We start from the raw sequence: 20,821 nt of genomic DNA, 5'->3' as shown, positions 1-20,821 counted from the left end.
TCACATATTTGAGAAACTGAAACCTGTGGATGTTTCTCAGTGTTGACTGATTATTCAATCAATTATCAAGTTTCTTTTGATTTTTAATTTGATTCTAAAATGGTGAGTATGTGTGTGTTGTGGTGAGTCCCAGCTCTACATTCTTGAGTCAGCTACTCGTCAGCGTGTGCGTTTGAGCATCTATGATCTATGTGAATGTGTGTTTGTGTTATTACTCCACTTTCTTTGTATGCAGCCTGCTCGCATGGGATTAATATTCAGTGTGTGAGACACATGTCTGAGGTTCAGTACTTAAACATGTAAGTCTGTATGTGTGTGTGTGTGTGTGTGTGTGTGTGTGTGTGTGTGTGTGTGTGTGTGTGTGCACGTGTTTTTGTGTGTGTGTGTGTGTGCAGGTGGAATGCCTGGGAATGTCCAGTGAACCCCTGCCTCTCTCGTCACTACCATGTGACATGTGATCTCCTGGAATCTCACACAGGCACTACAATCACAAACACACCTCATCTCGGCGCGGAGAGTCCGAGAGCGAGGACGAGCGTGTCAGACAGAGAGTGAGAGAAGGACGAGGAGGTAGAGTGTGAGGAAGGGCGGAGCAGGACGGGGAGAGGAGAGGGAGCTGTCAATCACACCCACACTGACGGCAGATCCACCCAATTTTGTTTGTTTGTGTTTGTTTGTTTTTGCCTCCCTCAGCTTTCGGACGGAAGTGATGAGAACAACGGGGACCACTCATCATCCCGTGCATTTCCTCAGGCAACCTGGGTCGTCCCCTGCCCTGCAGGTCCTCACATTTACATCCAGGACAGACTTAGAAAAGGACACAACTTGACTTTTTCTTTTGCAGGAAAAATCTTTTGATATCACTCTTATCACTACAGCTAGCAAAAAACAAATAGAATCGACACACAAGTGGCAGGGCCCACTGAACGTCACCAGGGTTGGAGAGAGAACCACATCATGCCATGAGAATGCAATCAAAGACAGACTGTAAAACTGGAATTTGAGACCTCTATATTAGTCTATACTGATCTAATAGAGCTAGAGAACAACTAGACTACTCCACACTGTACTGCTGTTACACTAACAGATGGTGAGACAGTACAGCGCTAAGATTAGTCCGCAACCATGAGACGGTAGAGTTAAACTACAGTAGAGAGCTAGAGCCTCTATGGTAAACCACATGCGTTTACCAGAGTAAAGGGTAACAGTGTGGTTTCTAACAAGAGGCGACATCCCCTCAACGTTTTTTTCTTCTTTTATTTTTTCTAGAGAGCAGAGTGAGAAGACTATAGGCTAACACTGGAGGATCAGATGCAGAGTCTACTGTTTAGTTTCTATAGTGGCTAGACTACTCTGATAGTCACCTCCGGTCACCAACCCTCCTGATGTCCAACACTCCTGTGCACATTCAAAAACAAACAAGACACACACACACACAAACAAACAAAATCAAACACATGGCAGCACACAGCACATTCGTTGGGGGGGAGGAAACGTGGACGTTAAACAGGTACATTTGCTGTAGGAAGGAAATCGCTTTGTTTCAAAGATGTTGATCAATGCAGTGTTGTATTTAAAGTGACCCCCAACCCCCCAAAGCCCTCATGGTCATTTGACTTGGATTTTGGTGTTTACCTACAATCTCAGGGTAAGACGATTGTACAGGCTGGATTTGTGACATCACAACTTGTTTGTCAGCCAGCAGCGGTCCAATATCCAACTTACACTATATCCAACGCATTCAGTGGGAATGTGCTTTTATTTTGAAACAGTGAAGGAGACATTTTGTGTCTAGCCGTTATTACCTCTGTAAGGAAGATTTTCAACCCTGACTAAGCACCCCTGTTTGTTTATTTGATTTTATTTTTAGGTTTGTTTGTCATCAGGATTACAAAAAAATTGGTGGAAGGACGAACCATGTGCCAAGATGGTAGCGGATCTGGGAACGTTTTTCACTTTTTTAACAGTGGAGTGACTACGTTGTCTCATTTCGAAGGCTCCTCCGAAAACGTTCGACCAACATGTGTCCTTCCATCCCCGAGAAACAAAGGCTCCAACGGGTGGATCCTTGCCAGCTGAACCTATCCCAGGAACAATCAGACACATCTACAGGACTGATATCTATTAATGGGTGAAAATTGGCGCGGCTTGTCTGAATTTAAAGGTAGGATTGGAAATTTGATTCTGAAATACGTTTTATCTTAATTGTTGAAATCCTATTAACGTCCCAATAGCCATCAAAAATTTGTAAAAAATAAAGGAAAATGGCGGTGTCTGTGACCCTAGCAGGACTGTTATAAACCAAATGAAATGATGATGAACGGTGTATCGGTCTGTCAGGAAAGACGTTTTCAGACATGACCTGTGGGTAAAATCAGGAGAAGCAGCTACGGAGTTTACCCAGAGTTTGCCTTTTTACACAGGCACAACACAGCAACAAATCCTCTGTATTATTCAGGCGTGAGGTGGAGCAGCTGGGTGTGGCAGACAGAGACAGGAAGCAACGTATCAACTCCGGTCTTGAGATCACCTGATTTTCTTTACAACACACAGACACCGGCGCAGCTCTTATCACCACAAACTCTCTCGGCATCTTATACTGTGTCTTCTGCGTGTGTGTCGTTGCTTTGTCACTGGGAGATTTTTTTTTTTTTTTTCATTTGTGCATCTGTCGCACGTTAGAAGCACCGCCAACCCCCCCCCCTGTCATTTTGAGAATTCTTATTGAAAGTTTTGCTGAAATAAAAAACACATACGACACAAGTCATCATTCCAGAGTATTTTCATGTGCCATAAACTGTGGTGGAGCGGGGACCTGTGACTTAAAGCAACATTTAATCGTGTATAAAGTCACTTGAAGGTGCTGCTCTTTAAAAGAGAGACCTGCCCTCTCTGCACTCAGAGCAAGGTAACAGGGAAGAAGCTAAACGTAATTCCAAGGGAGGTTTACGAAATCAGGGCAATCCACTTTGACCAAACTACATCCCCGCCATGCAACAGTTGGCTGAGGGCGCTGCCTGTCACAGCCTGAGCTGGGAGCACACTTAACCGCAGCGTGCCCATTGGGCCACACTCACCATCCGAGGAACAACTCAAGCTTGTTGACTCCAATCCTATTAGTCAGGGGAGCCATACTAATCACAGATGGGGTTATCCTCCCCCCTCCCCTCACGGCTTTCCACCGGGTTAGCGAGGAAATGGTTAACGAGGGCCCACACATATATGCCTGATTGCAACCCGGCAAGGAGCATGGTGATTTTGTTGAAAAACCCTCTGCTGTGCACCTTGGAGCTGCAGTTGAATGGAAACTTTGTCCCTCAAAAGGTGCAGTTTGCATCAGGCGTCACTAACTTTACAGATAGCAGGAAACCGGGAGGGCACCCAGAGGGGCGACCAACACAGTGGCTGTCACATAAATCACAGTAAAAAACCTGCCTCACTACACTGGTCAGAACCAGGCTGCATCTGGCCTTAAACACAATAAGTACCAATAAATTCCTCCGCAGCACTGTATTTGCTCTTTAGCCTCTCGGCTGCGCAAAGCTCTTTTAATTCCAGTGCCGGAGCGGTTCAGTCGGTCACAGCATGGCACATTCTTTCTGTTGCCACTGGAGAACTTTTCTCTCCTCTCTCTAACAGGATAACCTGTCTGTGTGAGGGAGAGAGGGAGAGGGGGGCAGGGTGAGCGGCCTAAAAAAGGCCCACTCTACTCACCATCCGACCCCTGTGGATGATCGCTGAGCCCTCTCCATGCCAGACGCACACTCTCCAAGGCCGCCAAGCGACACACACCGACTGCCACGATGCCACGCAGAGCAAACGCCGGCACAAGTGGAGCGGGATAAACTCAAATTAAAAGGAGGCCGTCATCATCATCTGTGGAGTCTGCCACGTATAAAACTCAATAAATTGCATATCAGAGGAGGTTGATGGGAGGATTAGCTGTCAGCACGCAATCACACACACATACACACACACACACACACACACACACACACACACACACACACACTCCGTGCCTGCGTCTGTTTATGCTGTCTCTATTTCTAGTATCCAAGAAATGATTGTAAATGATGTGCATTGTTATCTCCCTCTTTTTTTCTTTTGTGACAGATCCATTCTTCAACTGTGGAGGGTGGTGGAGCGGGGGGGTGAGTCACTATGGAAACAAACCCCATGGCAAGTTAGTGGCGTCCAACCATGATAGCGCAACTTGTCATAGCTGTCGTGCATGCAAGTGACACTATAGCAGTGAAGCACTGGGGAAATCAAAAGAAAAAAAAACTGAAATCAATTTGACTTCTCCCTCAAACAACTTCCGTCACGGTAATTTTAATCAATTCAAATTTGCTAATTCCCGCACAACTTTCTACAGCCCATAACCCTGTTACTGTTTTTCCATTCTTTCTTTTTCTTTTCTTTCTGTATTTCAGTCTTACAAAAGCTGAAGACGGTGCAACGCTAAGAGCACAAAGGGAAAAAAGAAGAAATAGCATCCCCTCATTTCAATACAGTGACAAACCCACAGCTACCACTCCCACTGAGGAGAGAGGCGGGGGCAGTGGTCCCTATGGCGACCAACGGGCCACATTGTTCCCAGACCGGCCCACATTCATTACTGACAAAAAGACACACACACACACACACACACACACACACACACACACACACACACACAGTTTATGCATTTGAAGTTACAGTTCTTCACACAGGTGAGAGGGCCTCGAAGTGTGACACACTGACTTTTCTCATTGTTATGTTCTCGGTTTTGTTCTTCCCGGGATCAACAGGAAGCGATGAGGAGCTGCTTTCACACCTTCATGGTTTCAGGTAGCATTTGCTCACTCCACTGACAAACTTTAAGAGGTCAATTCCACCCCTTGGGCACAGAGAAGCAAAGAAAGCAGAGTGGAAGTTTTTGTTCACTCTTTCTGCAGAGCAAATCTAAGATTGGCAGTGAATGCAGCCCAGTCCGGTTCCCCCTTGTTTCTATGGAAATCGACACTGGGTGACATTTTCTTGCCTGTTTGGCTGGGGAGCAAAACGAGAAGGGAGCGAGAGAGGGAGCGAGAGAGAGAGAGCGAGAGAGAGAGAGAGAGAGAGAGAGAGAGAGAGAGAGAGAGAGAGAGAGAAGAGAGAGAGAGAGAGAGAGAGAGAGAGAGAGAGAACTCAGGCTCCCATGTGTCTCCGCTTGATCGTGCAATATGCTCACGTCTGAGATGCGGTGGCGGTCGCACACGGACGTGGTGTTTGAGAGGAAAGCGCCAGCCACTGGTGGAAGCTCTGGTAAAATGTAGCAATCTACACCTCTCCAGCGGATTATTGGAAAATCCACTAATCAAACACTGAGCAATGGGATTAGCCGGTGGTGGGGAAGTAAATACAGAGAACTCACTGTTTTGGAGTCCAACTCGTGCCTGGTCTGGGCCAAAACTTTATCCACGCCGGCCTGATCAACAAAGGTGACGAATCCGAACCCTCTGCAGACATCAGGGGGAGGACGGGAGAGGGAGGGAGAAAAGGGGGGAGGAAGAGGAGTAGGGGGGGTATTAATGACACAGAAACTGATGTTGACATGTAATCATACGTTATGTGCAGAGAGGAATCACAGGGGTCAGATAAACTTTCAGCAAGCCGCGCAGCTCCCTCACCTCGAGCGCTTGGTAACCGGATCTCGCATCACCATACACTCCTTCACCTCGCCGTACTTGCAGAAGTACTCCTTCAGACCCTCTGGGAGAGAAACACAAACAAATAAGTAGGCACAAAAGACGGTGGAAAGACGACACGATAATTGATGAATGAAGAGGTGGGAAACAGAGGACACCTTTCAAGTTAAAATAAGTTTGGCTCCAGGCTCAAACTTTTGCCGAGATTTCTAAAGTAACAACACTAAATCATCAGGACTAAAACAAAACAAAAAACGTCCAATTCAAAGTTCCAATTAAAAGGAAAATAGATCTCAACTTATTGCAGCCTTAATAATTTAAATCCAACCTTTTTCTAATAAGATTTACAGAATCCCTCATTTAGTCTATGGCAGGTCTGAATGGGGGCATTCATCCTGCAGCAGGTTTCATACAGAAAACTCAGAAAAAACAAATAAACAGATTCCGTGAAAGCAAAGAGAAATATGAAGAATTTCTTTTGGTTCCATCACTTCCATGCCAGTTTAAAAAAAAAGGAAAGACATAGTGGTATTCTATGAGAGCAAGTGGTAGGGAAAAACAGATTTACCTTGTGTTGTCTGCCAGCTCAGTCCCCCTATGAACATTTTACTGTGGAGAGAGAAGGTCCATATTTACATATTAAAGGAGCATTCCGGGAGTTTAATATTTGTATGGTTACACAGGAGAGACAAAGTTTTCAATGAGGTTTTGAAAGTGTGAGAGTGTGTGATGAAGGCTCTCGGTGTGGAGGTGTGTGTGTGAGTGTGAGTGTGTGTGTGTGTGTGTGTGTGTGTGTGTGTGTGTGTGTGTGTGTGTGTGTGTGTGTGTGTGTGTGTGTGTGTGTCCTCAGCAGAATAACCACGTTTGTCCCTGCTGAGCTGCACAGAGAGAATTTTTGAAAATAAAAAGTTTTTTCGTTACCAGGGGTCGTGAGGGGAGTCCGTGGTGGACAGGCTGCTCTGGCTCCCTTCCGTCTCCATGTCGTCTCCTCGCTCCGTGTGTGTGTATGTGTGTGTGAGAGAGAGTGAGAGAGTGCAGTGTGTGTCCGGGCCGAGCAGTGCGGGAAAACAGGCGGAGAGAGGAGCTGGGCGGGTTTGGCCCGGGGTGACAGAGAGGGGAGCGGGCTGGATGCAGCAGGAGGCTGGGACAGACTCCTCCTCCTCCTCCTCCTCCCTCTCATCCCGCCGTAGAGGAGCACCGCTGCTCCTGCTCCTGCTCCTCCTCCTCTTCCTCCCCCACCTTCTCCTCTCTCTATCATCCCACCGCTCCGCCATCAATCTTCTGCCGTCAGACACACAGGTTCCCCTGCTTCCTTTCAAAATAAAAACAAAAACCGTCACTTACAGAGGCGCATCTTGCTTTTGTCGACTGCTTACGTTGCTGATTGTTTATTTTGTGTGATTAACAAATGTATGTTATTTTATGTTTTAAACACGTTTGGTATAAACTAATCTAAACATGTACAGTTTGAAAATTAAATATGAAAATCAAGTCAAATTGACTTTTTATAAATCACGTTTAAAAGACAGAAAACTTTTGATATACAACAGTAAATTATATATTGTAGGGGTAAAATAAGAAAACCATGTTTTGTTATTACTAATCATATTGCCGCTTTCTATTTTGTGATTTTTTTTCTAACTAATTAAATTAAACTAAACATGCAAAAAAAATTGTTTAGATAAAGTCTGCCCCATTGACATGCAAGTAAAGTAAACTCAACTTATTTATAGATCACATTTAAAAGCAACAAAGTTGTAACATGTTCATGTTTTAACAACACATAAAATATGATTAGATAAGATTACACAGATTTTATTAATCCCAAAGCACATTATTGTGCCAGCTTGCTCCATGATTACAATCATACGATATCAATGTACAAGAGAGTAAAGAGGATAAAACAATAGAGGATTAAGTCTAAAAAATATCAAATGCAAACTGAAAATAAAATATAAAGTGTATTGTAAGTGAAAAGGAAAATATAAAATGTACACCAAATAAATGCATAACCAGTGCCCAATATATATAACAATAGTAACGAAAATATATATATAAAAAAAGTAGGTTATAATGTAGCTCTAAGACAACAGACCAACATTTTGGTTGTAAATTAATTTACAGTATTTGTCAGACATTATAACTACTCCTATAAAAAACAATTTATAGATTATAACTACTGGGTTTTGCTTTGTTCCATTAGTGGTACAGTTATACATCATCTTCCAATAACAGGTGTTCACAGGAGGACTTAGTTATTGACAAAAACGTTGATATTGATACTTACATCTACTGAGATCTACATTATAGCATTTATAAATATTTGTTTGATAAGTCATTTGTTAAATCTTAAGCTTGAAGTTTTTAACTACATGTCTTTTTCTGACAGGCACTGGGCTTTTATTATGTAGGTAAAATCTCAGTACTTCCTTTCATATAATGGATAACTTTGATTAACTTTACACATTTTCTATCACTGTTCAAATAGACTCTTAACAGGCACAATTTACAGTTACAATAACTCATCTGTCATCATGTCTTCACTGGTTAAGTGACGTATTCAAAAGTTTAAAAAACTGAAAATCTAATCATGAAAGGGTTAGGGTTAACCCTAACCCTAACCCTAACCCTGACTGATTGATGATTCAATTATTTATTCAGCAGTAAAAATATATGACTAATCAAGTGGAAATAATGAAGAAATAATATTAATAATAATAATATGCTATATTATAAATATTTAAAAGATCATGTCTTGATAGCAGCGAAGACTGCATTCAAACAACTTGCTGTTGTATAAATGTGTTGACGTCATGGTGCAATGGTCAAGTCACAAAGTGAATCAGTTTCACAACTACAGGCCAACAGTCAGAGTTGGGAAATAAGTTATCAATCATCACCTCCAGCCTGTTTAAATAGTTAGACATGGTTACAGTGTTTCTCCTTTAAAGTCATACAACTCATTTATACTGTAATAATGTACGTTACATGAATTTACAAATATAAAATGGTGAGTTACATTTCCAGACGTCAGTCATATTACCTATTCTACTAAAACTACCTATCCACTGATTGATTTGTACGAGTCCTCTTGTTTGCAGCTGTAGATATCACCGTAGATACCACAATGCATATGTGTGTCATTGTACATCTTCCATAATGCAAACGGGCTTGTGCAACGTGGTGTAGCAGGAGGTCTGGGTGCTGTGTTCTCATTCATTGCTGGGGTTTAAGTATTTAATTAGTACCAAAGCCAGCTCCGGCTAATCTTCTCAACACTGACTCAACATGTGACCTGGTAGCCAATGTTAAGGCCAATCAATAGCCTGAGCGACTCAAACAAAGGTAATGACGGCTTTGACTTACGGGCATAAAACACATTCTGTCAAACTCAGGAGTTTGTTGCAAAGTTTGGAGGTTAAAAGCTTAAGTTTTGAAGGACTTTTGTGCGCTCTTACACTAAAATATATAACATTAAGCAAAGAATAGTGCTGGTTATGTCCCCACAAGGCATCTATATTTCAGGGCAACTTGACAAACTAACAAGGGATGCACGTACACCGGTTTAGATTTGTGATTGTCCTCTCTAACACAGTTCATCCTCACTGGGTGCTGAGGCCAGTGCCCTGCCTGCACACAGGCCTATCCGCTATCCTCTGCAGATGAGCAGATGAAGCTCTGGAAGTAGGACAGGGGCTATTTGGACAGGAATTAAGGGGTGTGTTAAATTTCTGCATGCATGATCAATGGGGTTGAATGGCGGCGTTGGGGACGGGAAGGGTGGTGGTGTGGGGAACACGAGGCTGAGGCAGAGACACAGAGAGAGAGGGAGCTGGCGGTGAGACTATACCCACAGTGGCGGCCAGCAATGGCTCACTAATGAGAGATGGACAGTGTGGATTGTGTGTCATTACCAATCAACATAGCTTTGAGTTCTCTGTAGAGGGAAAATGGAGGCTCTAATGTGTGCTGCATGTGGTCCTTTTTGATAAACCCTGCTTGTGTGGCGGAGCATTAGTCACAGCGGTATCTGAGCCACTGGAAATCCACACACACTGCCCTCTGTCTGTTTGCTGAGGAGTGTCCTCTGAATAGTACAATGGGACTTAATTACAGGTCAGTGGCATGTCTCAGGAAGATAGAGGGAGCTCTGTTACCCTTCCAAATACAGTATAATGCCATCTTCCCAAGGGTGGGGTGGGGTAACACCAGCTCCACACAAAAAGGTGCGGGTAGGCTGAACCTGAGAACGGGATAAGGTGATCCAGGCTGAGAAAGCGAGCGTTTTCAGAGAGTGAAGATAAAGAACTACATTAAGTCTCAAAGGTTTTTCTCCCCTTTCAGTTTGCCCTCTTTTCTTCCCAGTCCACTTCCAACTCATCATTCCTGCTAACTTTCTCTGACAAAAAAAAAGAAAAAATCTTGAATTTGGAAAGTAGGAAAATGCTGAGTTACGGCTGAGTTTAAACATGCCGGCTGTCCGCTTATATTATAACACTCACTCACATCAATTTCACACCATGAACAATATTTTGGCCTGATCCTTAACTTTGTATCGGAAAAGGACAGATGTTTTAATGGAGATGAGTGGCAGCAAAGATAACAAAGTGAGATAAACAGTTCAAATATCAAAAGTGAGCCGATGGAGTGTAAAATAATAAGGTAATAGATATAACCACAGGTTAGATCAGGGTTCTCAAAGTTGGGTCCAGGAGGGATTCCAGGGAGTCCCCGGCATTTATTTTCACTATAATTTTATTGATAAGTAACTATCTTGGTCCTGAATTTCATACAGGTACATCTTGGTAACCTTAACTCAACTATTATGCAGAAACAGGAACTGAACGCTATGTGATACTTCTACTCCACAATTGGTAAAGTATGCACTATTTTCGCCAATTATTTGACAGATATAGTAAATATTAAGACTTAACACTTATCTAATAAATTCATTGCTAATGTGAAACCACTGGTTCTCAGCCATTTACTCCTTTATCCTTATAATATTATAGTTCACCAGTGTCTGGTTTGGGTCCTATGTAACATTTCTGCTGCCCTTTCCAGTTTCACTAAAGAGACATTTCCCCTGTAAACTATTTCATTTTTTTATTTCACATGGTTTCATTTTAACCAAAGAGCTAAAACTTACAAAAGCTCATTTTCTGTCATGAAAACTCCAGACACAAAAATAGGCTGGACTAAGTGCAATCTGCAATAGTTACCCCAAATGGTGAAATACAATGTTAAAGTACAGAATAAACGCCAACTTTGCTAAGACCAATCGCTGAGATTCAATACTACTACGGCTTTCACGGTAGAGAAGAATACTTTCCTACATTTTTAGGAGCTTTGACTCTTTTTGCTCTGGCTAATTTCATAAGAAAATGTACCTGTAAGTTCTTCTTTAAACACACCAAAAAATATATACAAAGATTTGTCACAATCGATAAGGCAATCCTTATGTTGATTGGTGGCTCTAAATATGAAAGAAGTCTAAATTAACTCTTCATGCTTAACAAATAAAATGCACATTTCACAATCATTTTCAGTAACAGCATTCTAATAATGTTAAATTTAATAATCTAGTTTTCGTTTTGATGCCTTATGTAGATTTACTTGATATTTTATTTTTTACCATCGGGCATACAGGCATTTATGAACAATTTTTTTGGAAGAAATTCAAGAGAGGACTTGAAAAGTTTTCATCTCTATCTCTCTATTCTTCTCTCTTCACAGTGTGTGCAGGCCACAACCTGAAGTCACTCTGGTCCCCCGGTGGGCTGCTCTCATGTGTCGATGGCACAACAGCACTCTCAAGTGGCTCATACTGCACAACAGGTCATGCTATGGTTGCGTTCAGTTTATTTTAGGATAAGCCTTTTCAATTTATTATGTGAAACTTTGGCCTTTACAATTTTTTTTTTACCGTTTCAAAATTAAAATGTGAAAAATCCTTAATTCAAATTTGAGACTAAAAAGATTTTTTGAGCGTTTACTAAAAGTCAACTCCCCGTGTGAAAACAGAATATCTGCACATATAAATGTACCTCTCAACTTCTCTGTTATGTTTTCATAACTTGTCCTTTGTGGCTGCCTTAAGAGGTGATCTGGTTTCCTCAGCAGCTCTGTTTGCAGCATTAACCTCTCCTCACTTTTATTTATTGTTTTTTTAAACTGTACTTTGGTCACTGCTGGGGACTGACAAGAGTGGGGACAAAGTTCACAGGGCGCATGTAAGGAGGAGGGGGTGAAGAGGAGGAAGGTTAAAAAAAAGAAAAGAAAAAAAGAAAATTGACCTTTGAAAGCAAAACAGCAGGTGGAGAGCTAAAACCAAGCAGCTCAGGACACATCGGGAGGAAATTCTACACAGAGGAAAATGAAAGTTGAAATTCTGTGGAGCTGAAGTGGGACTACGGCTATAATGAGACCCAACGCTGGCTGGCCGGCCGTCCTTTGAGCGTGGTAGTGCACATGACAGCAGAGTTTGTTTGCGAAGCAGTAGCGAGGTAAGTCATCAGACTAATGGAGGGAGAGGAGACGGCCAGGGCAGCCATGCCGAGGCCGAGCCGTCTGACCTCTCTTCAGGAGCAGATGATCTGGGCCCTGCTGGAATCTGGACTGTCCCGGGACGTCCTGGTCCAAGCCCTGGGGGAACTGGAGCAGGACAGGACAAGTGCTAGTGCTGAAAAGGGAGAGAGGGGGGACGGCGAGAGCTCAGAGGAAGGAGAAATGGATTTCCCACCGCCTATATTCCGAGATCTGGAGAAGCTTTCCCCAGAGGAGGCGGCCAAACTGAGGGTTGAAGTCGACCAGCTCCTGCAGTAAGTAGATCCCAGCACTTCTCTGGTAGCTCCATGACAACAGCCAAATTGCCATAATCTCTCACCTACTGCTGTTCTCACACAGCAATTTGTCTGTGCCTCCCAATAGGAACTGATTAGTTACATTTGAAAATGCCTCAGCTCACCATCACCCTTTTTTTAGTATACCCCCTCTTTTCCTTTCACCTCCTGCACCATCGCAACTAAGCATGTGAGAGTGGAAACAACAAGTTTACCTGTCAACCCCTCTTTTTTCTTCTAAATCTCTTCTCTCTCTTTTCCCATTCCTTCCTCCTTCTCCTGCTTCTCTGTCCCTCTCTCTATCGCTCTCTCTCTCCCTCTCGCTCTCTGCAATCTGGCTTCTGAGGCGAATTTAAAGAGGGTTCCTCCTATGCTGGTTACTAATTACCCACCCCCATCATTATTCTCCGGACATTTCTTAATAAATAAGTTACATGCATAGGTGAAGATTAATGGAGGAGGGCTGGTCAGGAGAGTTCATGTTTACACAACGCACTAGTGATATTTCTACATTCAGTTCTAAGACCTGATTTGTAATATTTGGAATGTACGGATTGGATAAGAGATGTTAATCTTTTACAAAGTAATAAAATGTTATTTTGACTCTAAAATACCTAAAATATATAACTGAGATGAATTTAAATCAGTTAAAATTTGGGATTTTGGCTGTTTTGTGTATTTTCACCGCTCCTGACTTGACAGTTAGAAAGCTTCAAATGAGGCTTTATAAACCTTTTAAATGTTTTTCCCCTCCAGTGATCTAAAAGGTCTGGACTTTGCCCCTTGTGTGCTTTCCCTTATCTCTCTCTGTCAATAAGCCTCCCTCTACTTCCGTCTCAGTGGCCACGCTTTGTGTCAAATGTAAAAAAGAAAAGCTGTACCTGCTAAGCACTTTTCTAGAAGGGATTTCATTGTTACAAACACCCAGAAAAATATCGGAGGAAAGCTAAAATATATATATATTCAAATAATTTTAATTTTAGGAGGACATAGGAGGCAAATGCACTCAAAAAAGATCTTTCTCTAATAGGGAGGACCCCTGGCATGTTGCAAAAATTGTGAAAAGCTACATGCAGCAGCACAATCTCCCTCAGAGAGAGGTGGTGGAGTCCACAGGGCTCAACCAGTCCCACCTCTCCCAGCACCTCAACAAGGGCACGCCAATGAAGAACCAGAAGAGAGCGTCTCTGTACAGCTGGTACGTCAAGAAGCAGGGCGAGATCAGCCAGCGTGAGTACTGAAGCAGATGTGGAGCTGCAGAGACACAAGTTTCTGCTTTCACCCACTGATCACATTTCACACACGCACACATTTTCACACACTCATCAAATATCAGTCCTCTAGGAGACTGAGGCCAAAAGAAAAACACAGTACAATTTTCTTCCAGAATTTACCAATGCCAAACATGGCATTGCATCGTTGGATGAGCAAGAGGAGGTGAAGAAAGGACGGAGGAACAGATTCAAGTGGGGTCCGGCATCCCTCCAGATCCTTTTCCATGCCTACGAACGACAGAAGAACCCCAGCAAGGAGGAGAGAGAGGGGTTGGTGGAGGAGTGTAACAGGTGATATATAGTGAAGACAACACTAGCCCTGATGCCCCTGGTATCTGATCTCATGCAGCTTGCATTTCTAGATAACAATAAATACTCATGACTAAATCAGCGAAAGTTTAAGTTATGGGGGGAAAAGAGTTTGCAGTGGAAAAAAACAAATGGCATTATATCTTTTCTGAAGAAATGCTGCTAAAATCCACTTGGTACCATACACTGTCTATGAAAGGTTTGGTATATGTAACATCACCTCTTCTAAATGGAGACCCACCCATTTCAAATCAGCCAGGAGAGCTCCAACAAATGAAACAAATACAGAAATCGAAAGCTGATGTGACTTTAGGAGAAAGAAAATGTGTTAATGCCATAAAAAAAACAAAAGGTGATTGAAAAATAGGTTGTTGTCATCTGTAACGTAGACTAGTAAGGACTAGTGGCAGAAACTTGGACTATGGGCAGAAAAGGTCTCTGGTTCGTCTCTGGTTCGTCTCTGGTTCGTCTCTGGTTCACGGAGAAACAACAAAAAGACGAACCTGGATTGATCTGTCCAAAAATCCAAGAGGATTCTCTCTACCCTGTCTAGTGCCCCTGAACAAGGCACCTTACTCCCCCAACATCTGCTCCCTGTGCGCCGTACATGGCTGCTCACCGCTCTGTGTGTCCTTCAACAGATGGGTTAAAAGCAGAGGTTAAATTTCCCTACCTGCATGAGTGTGCCTGTGCATGTGTTTGGGATAAATAAATGTATCTTAATCTTAATCTTAATCTTAAAATAGTGGTGGGTAGTGGTGGTGGATCGTGATAGTGGTGGCCGCGTATCATGGACTATGATTACAACAAGATTGCTTGATATACCTACTCATATATTCTACCATTACTGGCAATAACTTCCAATTTAATTGTCATTGCTGCTCAATTCATCTCAATTCTCTTATGTATAAATACTAACATTGACAGACCTCTCCATTATGCTACAAACTGTTTCTTCTAATCAATGTTTTAGATATCGTGATTTTTGTTGATGTGTTCAGATACACACGTAGCTAATTTCAACATTAGATGTTGAAATTAGTCTTTGGACTTTTTCATTCAACTATCATAACTATGAATGAACAATTATATGATTCAAAATGGCTAAGCCTGTTACATATGTGGAGACTGGCTGGAGTCATTATTATTTGAAAGTACTAAAACGTACTGTCTGGACTAGCTTAGTTTAGTTAATTTAGCTATTTTTACCTAAAATCTGATGAAAAAAATTTACAAAAAACGTTTGTGTTCCTGGTAGTTTTATATGGTGCAAATGCTGACACCTACAGTATGTTAAGCAACCGTAGGTCATACTCATGGTGGTTTGTAAAGAATCTCATACAGAATGAGCTAAAGTCTCAGTCTGTATGTCCCTCCTGTCTCAGGGCAGAGTGTATCCAGAGAGGAGTGTCCCCCTCTCAGCTTGCTGGATTGGGCTCCAACCTGGTTACTGAAGTTCGGGTGTACAACTGGTTTGCAAACCGCCGAAAAGAGGAGGCCTTCCGTCACAAACTGGCCCTCGACACGCCTTTCACCAACCAATCTGCCTCATCCTCTAACCTCAACCTTTCAAGCCCGGACCATGGTAGTACCCTGACACGCTTCAGACAAGCAGGTTAAAAGGACAAAGTGAAATTCAGGATAATGAGGGTTCTGTTACACAAAGTTGGACTTCTCATGGCCAGATCTCTGGATGCCGTCTTCTTAGGGACTGACTTCATTTGTTTTCCAGGTGTGAAATACAGCCAGCAAATCCTGTGTGACACTATGAGCTCAGCCAGGGGTAGCGGAGGAGAGAGAGTGGGCCGTCTAGTGGTCAGCCCTGTCCAACTGGAGCCCAGCCACACACTCCTCGAGACGCATAACCACAAGCCTGTGAGAGAATGTGAAATGGTTCCTGTCCACATTAGTTTATGGTGTATAGTACCTGTGTGCTGCTGCCATGACCATCAAGTTGTCCTCTTGTCTTAGGTGTCCAGCAGTGGCCCACTGCCGCCAGTAAGCACTCTGACCTCCCTCCACAGTCTGTCTTCCTCCTCTGCTTCTTCCCAGAGCCTCATCATGGCCTCACTGCCCAGCGTCATGAGCCTGGGGGAGTCCTCACTCCTCATTGGTAACATTTGCTCACCAGCCTCATTTCTGTCCCACGTAAGTAAATAAAGAAACAAATCTGAAAACCATGTTTTCACATGTTGATTCACAGGTTTAGCCTCCACGCAGCCTCAGGCCGTACCCATCATAAACAATGTGGGGGGTGGTTTCACAACGCTTCAGCCAATCTCATTCCAGCAGCAGCTTCAAGCCTCTTCCCAGCTGCCAATATCACACCTTCAGAGTCACATGTGTGCCAGTCCGTTCATGGCCACCATGACGCAGCTGCCCTGTCACAGTAAGGCTACAGCAATGCAATGAGATTAGTTAAACATGTTAGGTGAGTGCAGAGTTATTAATCTGTACCACGTTTCAGTGTACAGCAAGTCCGATTCACCACAGTACCACACGTCCAGTCTGCTGTCACAAACCATGGTCATCACTGACGGCAGCAGCCTGGGGAATCTGACCAGCCTCTCCACTGTCAGACCGGTAACAAGAAAGGATTCATAACAATATTTAGTAATAAATGATTTAGTAAAATGTGCTTAATTTTCACGTTTTCATTCATTCATGTTTTGCTTAGATTCTAACCGAGGATCCTGAGGAACAGACGGACCCGAATTTACAGGAAGAGTCTCTGCACCTGCAGCCTCACACACCTGTGCCAGGTACGCACCTGTAAATAAGGGTGTATTCCCCGACATCTACATCCTAATACATGATTGGATTGACTACTAATTACGTTAATATTAACGAGCTATCCTACCTAGTGTGAAGGAATTTTTGACCATTCCCACACTACATTTATCATTGATATATCTTTTTAATGGATAAAATTACAATAGATGAATTCGAGAAGTTTTGATGTTCTGCAATAATGTGTTAACACCTAAGATTCTAAAGCAACATTTGGGGAAAACATTTGTTTTCTTCTCCTAAATTAGATGAAAGAATTAATATCACTCTCGTTTCTGCTCATCTAATATGACTCGGGTGGCAGCAGATGGGTTGCTTGGCTTCTTTAGCTGTCTGACAACCTCAGGATGACAGCAACAATCCAAGGAATAACAACTTCTGCTCAAGAAATAATCTGAAACTACAAAAAAGCTTGCACATCCGAACTTTGTAAACACTAGGTGCTGGAAAGAAGTGATAATCCCCGTGTTCAAGCTCCCACAAACGTATTTATTTTACCATCGAGTTAAGTAATGTGTCAAGCCCCTTGTTCAAATGTGACCTACTAGAAATAATCAGGGAATAACATGATTTAAAAATTTCAGTGTGTGTAAAGATTAAAAACAATTTTTGTAGTTGGTGGACTTCTTTTAAATCTTCAGTAAGGGTTAGGATACTTGTCTCCCCATTTCCAGTCTTACAGAGATTATCCCCAGGCTCCACCAAGGAATGAGTACTATAGATTTTCTCAACTTACTCATCAAGAAAACAAATAAAAAATTTGACTTAATTCTTTGCCTAGGTTGCCAATATTTGGTTTTATCTATTAGTAGAAAAACGTTGTTACGTGCTACATTAATGTCCACACAGCTTCTAGTGCTCTTTTCTTCTATGAGGCACTGGAAGGAAACATTCAAAACTCATTTTGCCAAAAGCTTTGCCGTCCAAATAAACCTAGTTTTCAATGTTTCGTCAGCTGCATCTTCCCAGAGCCTGGAGCTGTACCCTGCGTCTCAGACGACAGACAGTCACCAGTCTCACCTCCTCTCACCTTCACCAACAGATATAAGCTCCTACATCCCTACACAAATGGTCTCTACAGCACAGTAGCAGTGCTCGGGTAATGCAGGGCCTCCTCACTATGAGTTGGACTGATAGTGTTTTGTGATGAGCAGCTACCTCTGGGGTACGTCTCCAGAGAAACCTGGAGCTGGGGGCTGAGGAGGACGAATCAGCTTTGGTGTTTCAAAGACTCTCTGACTCGAATGTAAAAGGAACAAGGATCCACTTTAGAGAAGATTTAATACAAGAGACAATCAACTGAAAAATCAACAGCAAAATGTATTTTTATCCAATTTTTTTGTATTATTCAGAAATGGACAATTTTGTTAAAAAAAATTTGTAATCCACACTTTACCAACATTATTATTATTATTTTTTTATCTATGCCTTCAAATGTGTTTTCACACTTCAATGAGTCTCTTTCATGACAAATTGTGGTAATTTCCAGTATAACCATGGCAATAATATTAAAATATTTTGAATTATATCTCATCATCCAATTATTGCATGCTTCTGATGGAATATGGCAGAATGGAACACAGACAGACAAACTTCCTAGAACAGTAAAAGGTTATGCATTAGAAATTCAGTTCGAAGTTTCTTCCATTCCGTTTCCTTCTCTCTTCTTTTTCCTCTTCCGTCTAACTTTGACTTGTTTGTGTTCCTGTTCTGAGTTCCCATGCTCATTGTTGCTTTGAGCATTTACTGGAGAACTTGCAGTGTCCACCTGTGCACTTTCCTCCTGTTTCCTCTTTTTCTTTTTCTTTTTCTTAACAACATGGCCCTCTTCTCCCTCTGCAACCTTCTTCTTTTTCTTTATTATTCCTGAGCAGGGAGGCTCCGCTGAGGGAGGTGATTGTGTCGAGGGCAGTGTCAAAGAGGGCAAGAGATCTTTGAGCGACACAGCTGCCTCTCTCAGCCTTGCTTCCATCTCACTGTCGCTGTCACTATGAAGGACAGAAAATTCATCATGACGTATTTACAGTTACAAAAAAACTAACATTTATGATGAAAATACAAATGAAATAAAAATTATAGTGAGTAAGAACCTTGAGCTAGGAGCTGGCCGACGCCTCACCGGAGCTGGAGGCTCCTCCGCTGTCTGTCCTGGGATGGATGTAGAAAACAAACGAAATCCTGAAAAAAAAAGAATCCTCATTAGCCCTGTTTAAAAAGAAGACTGCATAAAACTCATAAAAGCAGTAAAGGTTTAAAAGCAAGAGAAACGTAACCTTCATCATCGGCATCATCGCATTTTGCTGATTCCACACAAGATGAAGACTTGGTTTGCGTTTCTGAAATATGACTTAAAAATACATACATAGAACAAATGAGGTGAGAAAGCTGTTGCAACCTGAACTCACATTTATGTGAAATTTTTTTGAAAATGTACCTGTCAAGTAGATGTCCCAACTTTTTTGCAACGTGCGTTCGGAACCCTTGGCTGACCTGGAGCTCGTTGCCATCGTGTTCATGTTCAGCGACGACAATACTGTTGCACAGCAAGACAACATTAAAAAATACTCCCAACTAATATCAATTCAGCCATTTCACCATGACGTTTCATTGTGGCTGCTTCAACGATGTTTGATGAAAGGTGGTTGAATTTCTAACCTGTGTTCAAAGTGGTGAATAAAATGATTTACTCGAGGAGCCTCAGCTGTCCTGACTGGAATGAATATATGAATTTATAACTACATAGATCTGTTGACAGAAGATCCTTGGTTCAACGTGCATGCGAAGAGTCAAGCCAAAAAAACTTGGAAGTATAAAGGAAACATCTCAGTATTATACCATACGGGAGGGAACAGATAACAAGTCCTTACTATTACAAGTCTTAAAAGATAGTTATTTTTTTTAGACTGTTCAGGCCAGAGACAAGATGGCGACTCCTAGCGCTAAACATAAAACATCCTAATCAAAAGCATTTATGTTTTCCATTACACAATATTAAAGATATTAAAATATGCATAATTCTCAAGTTCCCTGACACAGCATATGAATCTTATTTAGATTTATAACACAGCAATGATAGATACATGTAACCATGTCTGTAAAACTTATTGAATCCTTGCTATAGGATGCTAATTAAGAAGGCAACCAATACTGTGCAAACCTAAAGATCGGGCCAGCCAACTAAGTATCCTTTTTATACACTCTTATAAAAAGCGTTTTATAACATGGTTTAAGCTTCTTTTTTTTTGCCGTATTTAATAATATTACTTACAATCATATAATTTGTGTTTCATTGCTTTATTTGTCAATAATACAAATTTTAAGATTTTTAAATTGCACTGCATATATTTTCTGTTCTTATTTGTTTGAACACTTTGAAAAGTGCACAATAAATAAAGTTTATTATAACTTTACAACTGTTACACTACTGTTACACTACTGTTTTAAGTAGACTGGCTATTGCTTGAGTGGTTACAGGAAACAGACATACCGTTTAGACTGCTTCACATTGTTGTCCTCTGAAAATACACAGAAAAACAAGTAATCAACAATTGACTGTAAATAATGATATACTAGTACTGTGATATACTAGTACACTGTTCAGGTAGACGAGCACGTTCAGTTGCGATTAGAGGAAGACAATGTGTATCTTTATGTTTGTCATGTAACATTACCTGAACTCAAAGTACTCAGCTAACACATCTGTACAAGGAGAAGTGTGACTGTGGGTGAACTTCACCATCGCGACAGGGGCTTGTGACATCCTCTCTCACGCAAACTAACAAACAAACAAACACAACGTTCACCTTTCTCCGGCACAGCTCGTGTCTCCCACACGGCCTCCTGACACCTTCTCAGCGCCTCGTCGTCGCTGCTGCTGCTGGACTCGTCTGACACGCCGACCATCTTTTTAACTGAAGCCGCCATGTTCAGGACGCAT

The 20,821-nt window shown here is 42.1% G+C and overlaps 3 protein-coding genes across 10 annotated transcripts in view; 1 reads left to right on the top strand and 2 right to left on the bottom strand.

Annotated features, from left to right (window-relative positions):
- msi1b (musashi RNA binding protein 1b) overlaps nt 1-13,005 on the bottom strand; it is a 25,247-nt gene extending 12,242 nt beyond the window's left edge. Inside the window, exons 1-6 of one of the 5 annotated variants that reach the window (XM_053420319.1) lie at nt 12,727-13,005; nt 11,966-12,351; nt 6,591-6,981; nt 6,238-6,278; nt 5,652-5,733; nt 5,396-5,480 (exon numbers count right to left, since the gene is read on the bottom strand). In XM_053420319.1, the coding sequence (XP_053276294.1) occupies nt 5,396-5,480; nt 5,652-5,733; nt 6,238-6,278; nt 6,591-6,943 (561 nt within the window). In that variant the 5' untranslated portion in view covers nt 6,944-6,981; nt 11,966-12,351; nt 12,727-13,005. Of the gene's footprint in view, nt 1-5,395; nt 5,481-5,651; nt 5,734-6,237; nt 6,279-6,590; nt 6,982-11,965 lie in introns of all 5 variants that reach the window. The other 4 variants (XM_053420320.1, XM_053420316.1, XM_053420321.1 and 1 more) reach the window with 4 other exon arrangements.
- Nucleotides 11,874-18,412, top strand: hnf1a (HNF1 homeobox a). 3 transcript variants are annotated; one of them, XM_053420314.1, is made up of 10 exons: nt 11,874-12,490; nt 13,542-13,741; nt 13,899-14,076; nt 15,480-15,709; nt 15,827-15,969; nt 16,066-16,207; nt 16,298-16,483; nt 16,562-16,677; nt 16,772-16,856; nt 17,192-17,653. In XM_053420314.1, exons 1-10 carry the CDS (start codon nt 12,192-12,194, stop codon nt 17,233-17,235), a joined length of 1,623 nt encoding a protein of 540 aa, XP_053276289.1. In that variant the 5' UTR covers nt 11,874-12,191; the 3' UTR covers nt 17,236-17,653. The 3 variants fall into 3 exon arrangements, with proteins under 3 accessions (XP_053276289.1, XP_053276287.1, XP_053276288.1); XM_053420312.1 differs by lacking the exon at nt 17,192-17,653 and adding an exon at nt 17,840-18,412 and having other exon boundaries at nt 11,876-12,490; XM_053420313.1 differs by lacking the exon at nt 17,192-17,653 and adding an exon at nt 17,840-18,412 and having other exon boundaries at nt 11,878-12,490; nt 15,480-15,679.
- Nucleotides 18,149-20,821, bottom strand: c4h12orf43 (chromosome 4 C12orf43 homolog). Of its 2 annotated transcripts, XM_053420323.1 has the most exons (6): nt 20,688-20,821; nt 20,372-20,399; nt 19,319-19,417; nt 19,158-19,231; nt 18,975-19,062; nt 18,149-18,872 (listed from the first exon to the last, which is right to left on the bottom strand). In XM_053420323.1, the coding sequence occupies exons 1-6, from the start codon at nt 20,806-20,808 to the stop codon at nt 18,512-18,514; spliced, it is 771 nt and encodes a 256-aa protein (XP_053276298.1). In that variant the 5' UTR covers nt 20,809-20,821; the 3' UTR covers nt 18,149-18,511. The 2 variants fall into 2 exon arrangements, with proteins under 2 accessions (XP_053276298.1, XP_053276297.1); XM_053420322.1 differs by having other exon boundaries at nt 19,158-19,417.

The sequence above is a fragment of the Pleuronectes platessa genome, chromosome 4 (assembly GCF_947347685.1).
Source record: "Pleuronectes platessa chromosome 4, fPlePla1.1, whole genome shotgun sequence".
NCBI classification, from domain to species: Eukaryota; Metazoa; Chordata; class Actinopteri; order Pleuronectiformes; family Pleuronectidae; genus Pleuronectes; species Pleuronectes platessa.
Note: the sequence above shows the minus strand (reverse complement) of the source record. Positions and strands in the feature narration are given on the sequence as shown.

Excerpts from the sequence above, each read along its gene's own strand:
- hnf1a (XM_053420312.1), top strand. The coding sequence starts at position 12,192 with ATGGAGGGAGAGGAGACGGCCAGGGCAGCCATGCCGAGGCCGAGCCGT. Across the intron at positions 13,742-13,898 it reads GCAGGGCGAGATCAGCCAGC|AATTTACCAATGCCAAACAT; the intron begins GTGAGTACTGAA and ends ATTTTCTTCCAG. Across the intron at positions 16,857-17,839 it reads GCCTCACACACCTGTGCCAG|CTGCATCTTCCCAGAGCCTG; the intron begins GTACGCACCTGT and ends ATGTTTCGTCAG.
- c4h12orf43 (XM_053420322.1), bottom strand. The coding sequence starts at position 20,808 with ATGGCGGCTTCAGTTAAAAAGATGGTCGGCGTGTCAGACGAGTCCAGC. Across the intron at positions 19,418-20,371 it reads AATGTGAAGCAGTCTAAACG|TATTGTCGTCGCTGAACATG; the intron begins GTATGTCTGTTT and ends GCTGTGCAACAG. Across the intron at positions 18,873-18,974 it reads CGGCCAGCTCCTAGCTCAAG|TGACAGCGACAGTGAGATGG; the intron begins GTTCTTACTCAC and ends TGTCCTTCATAG.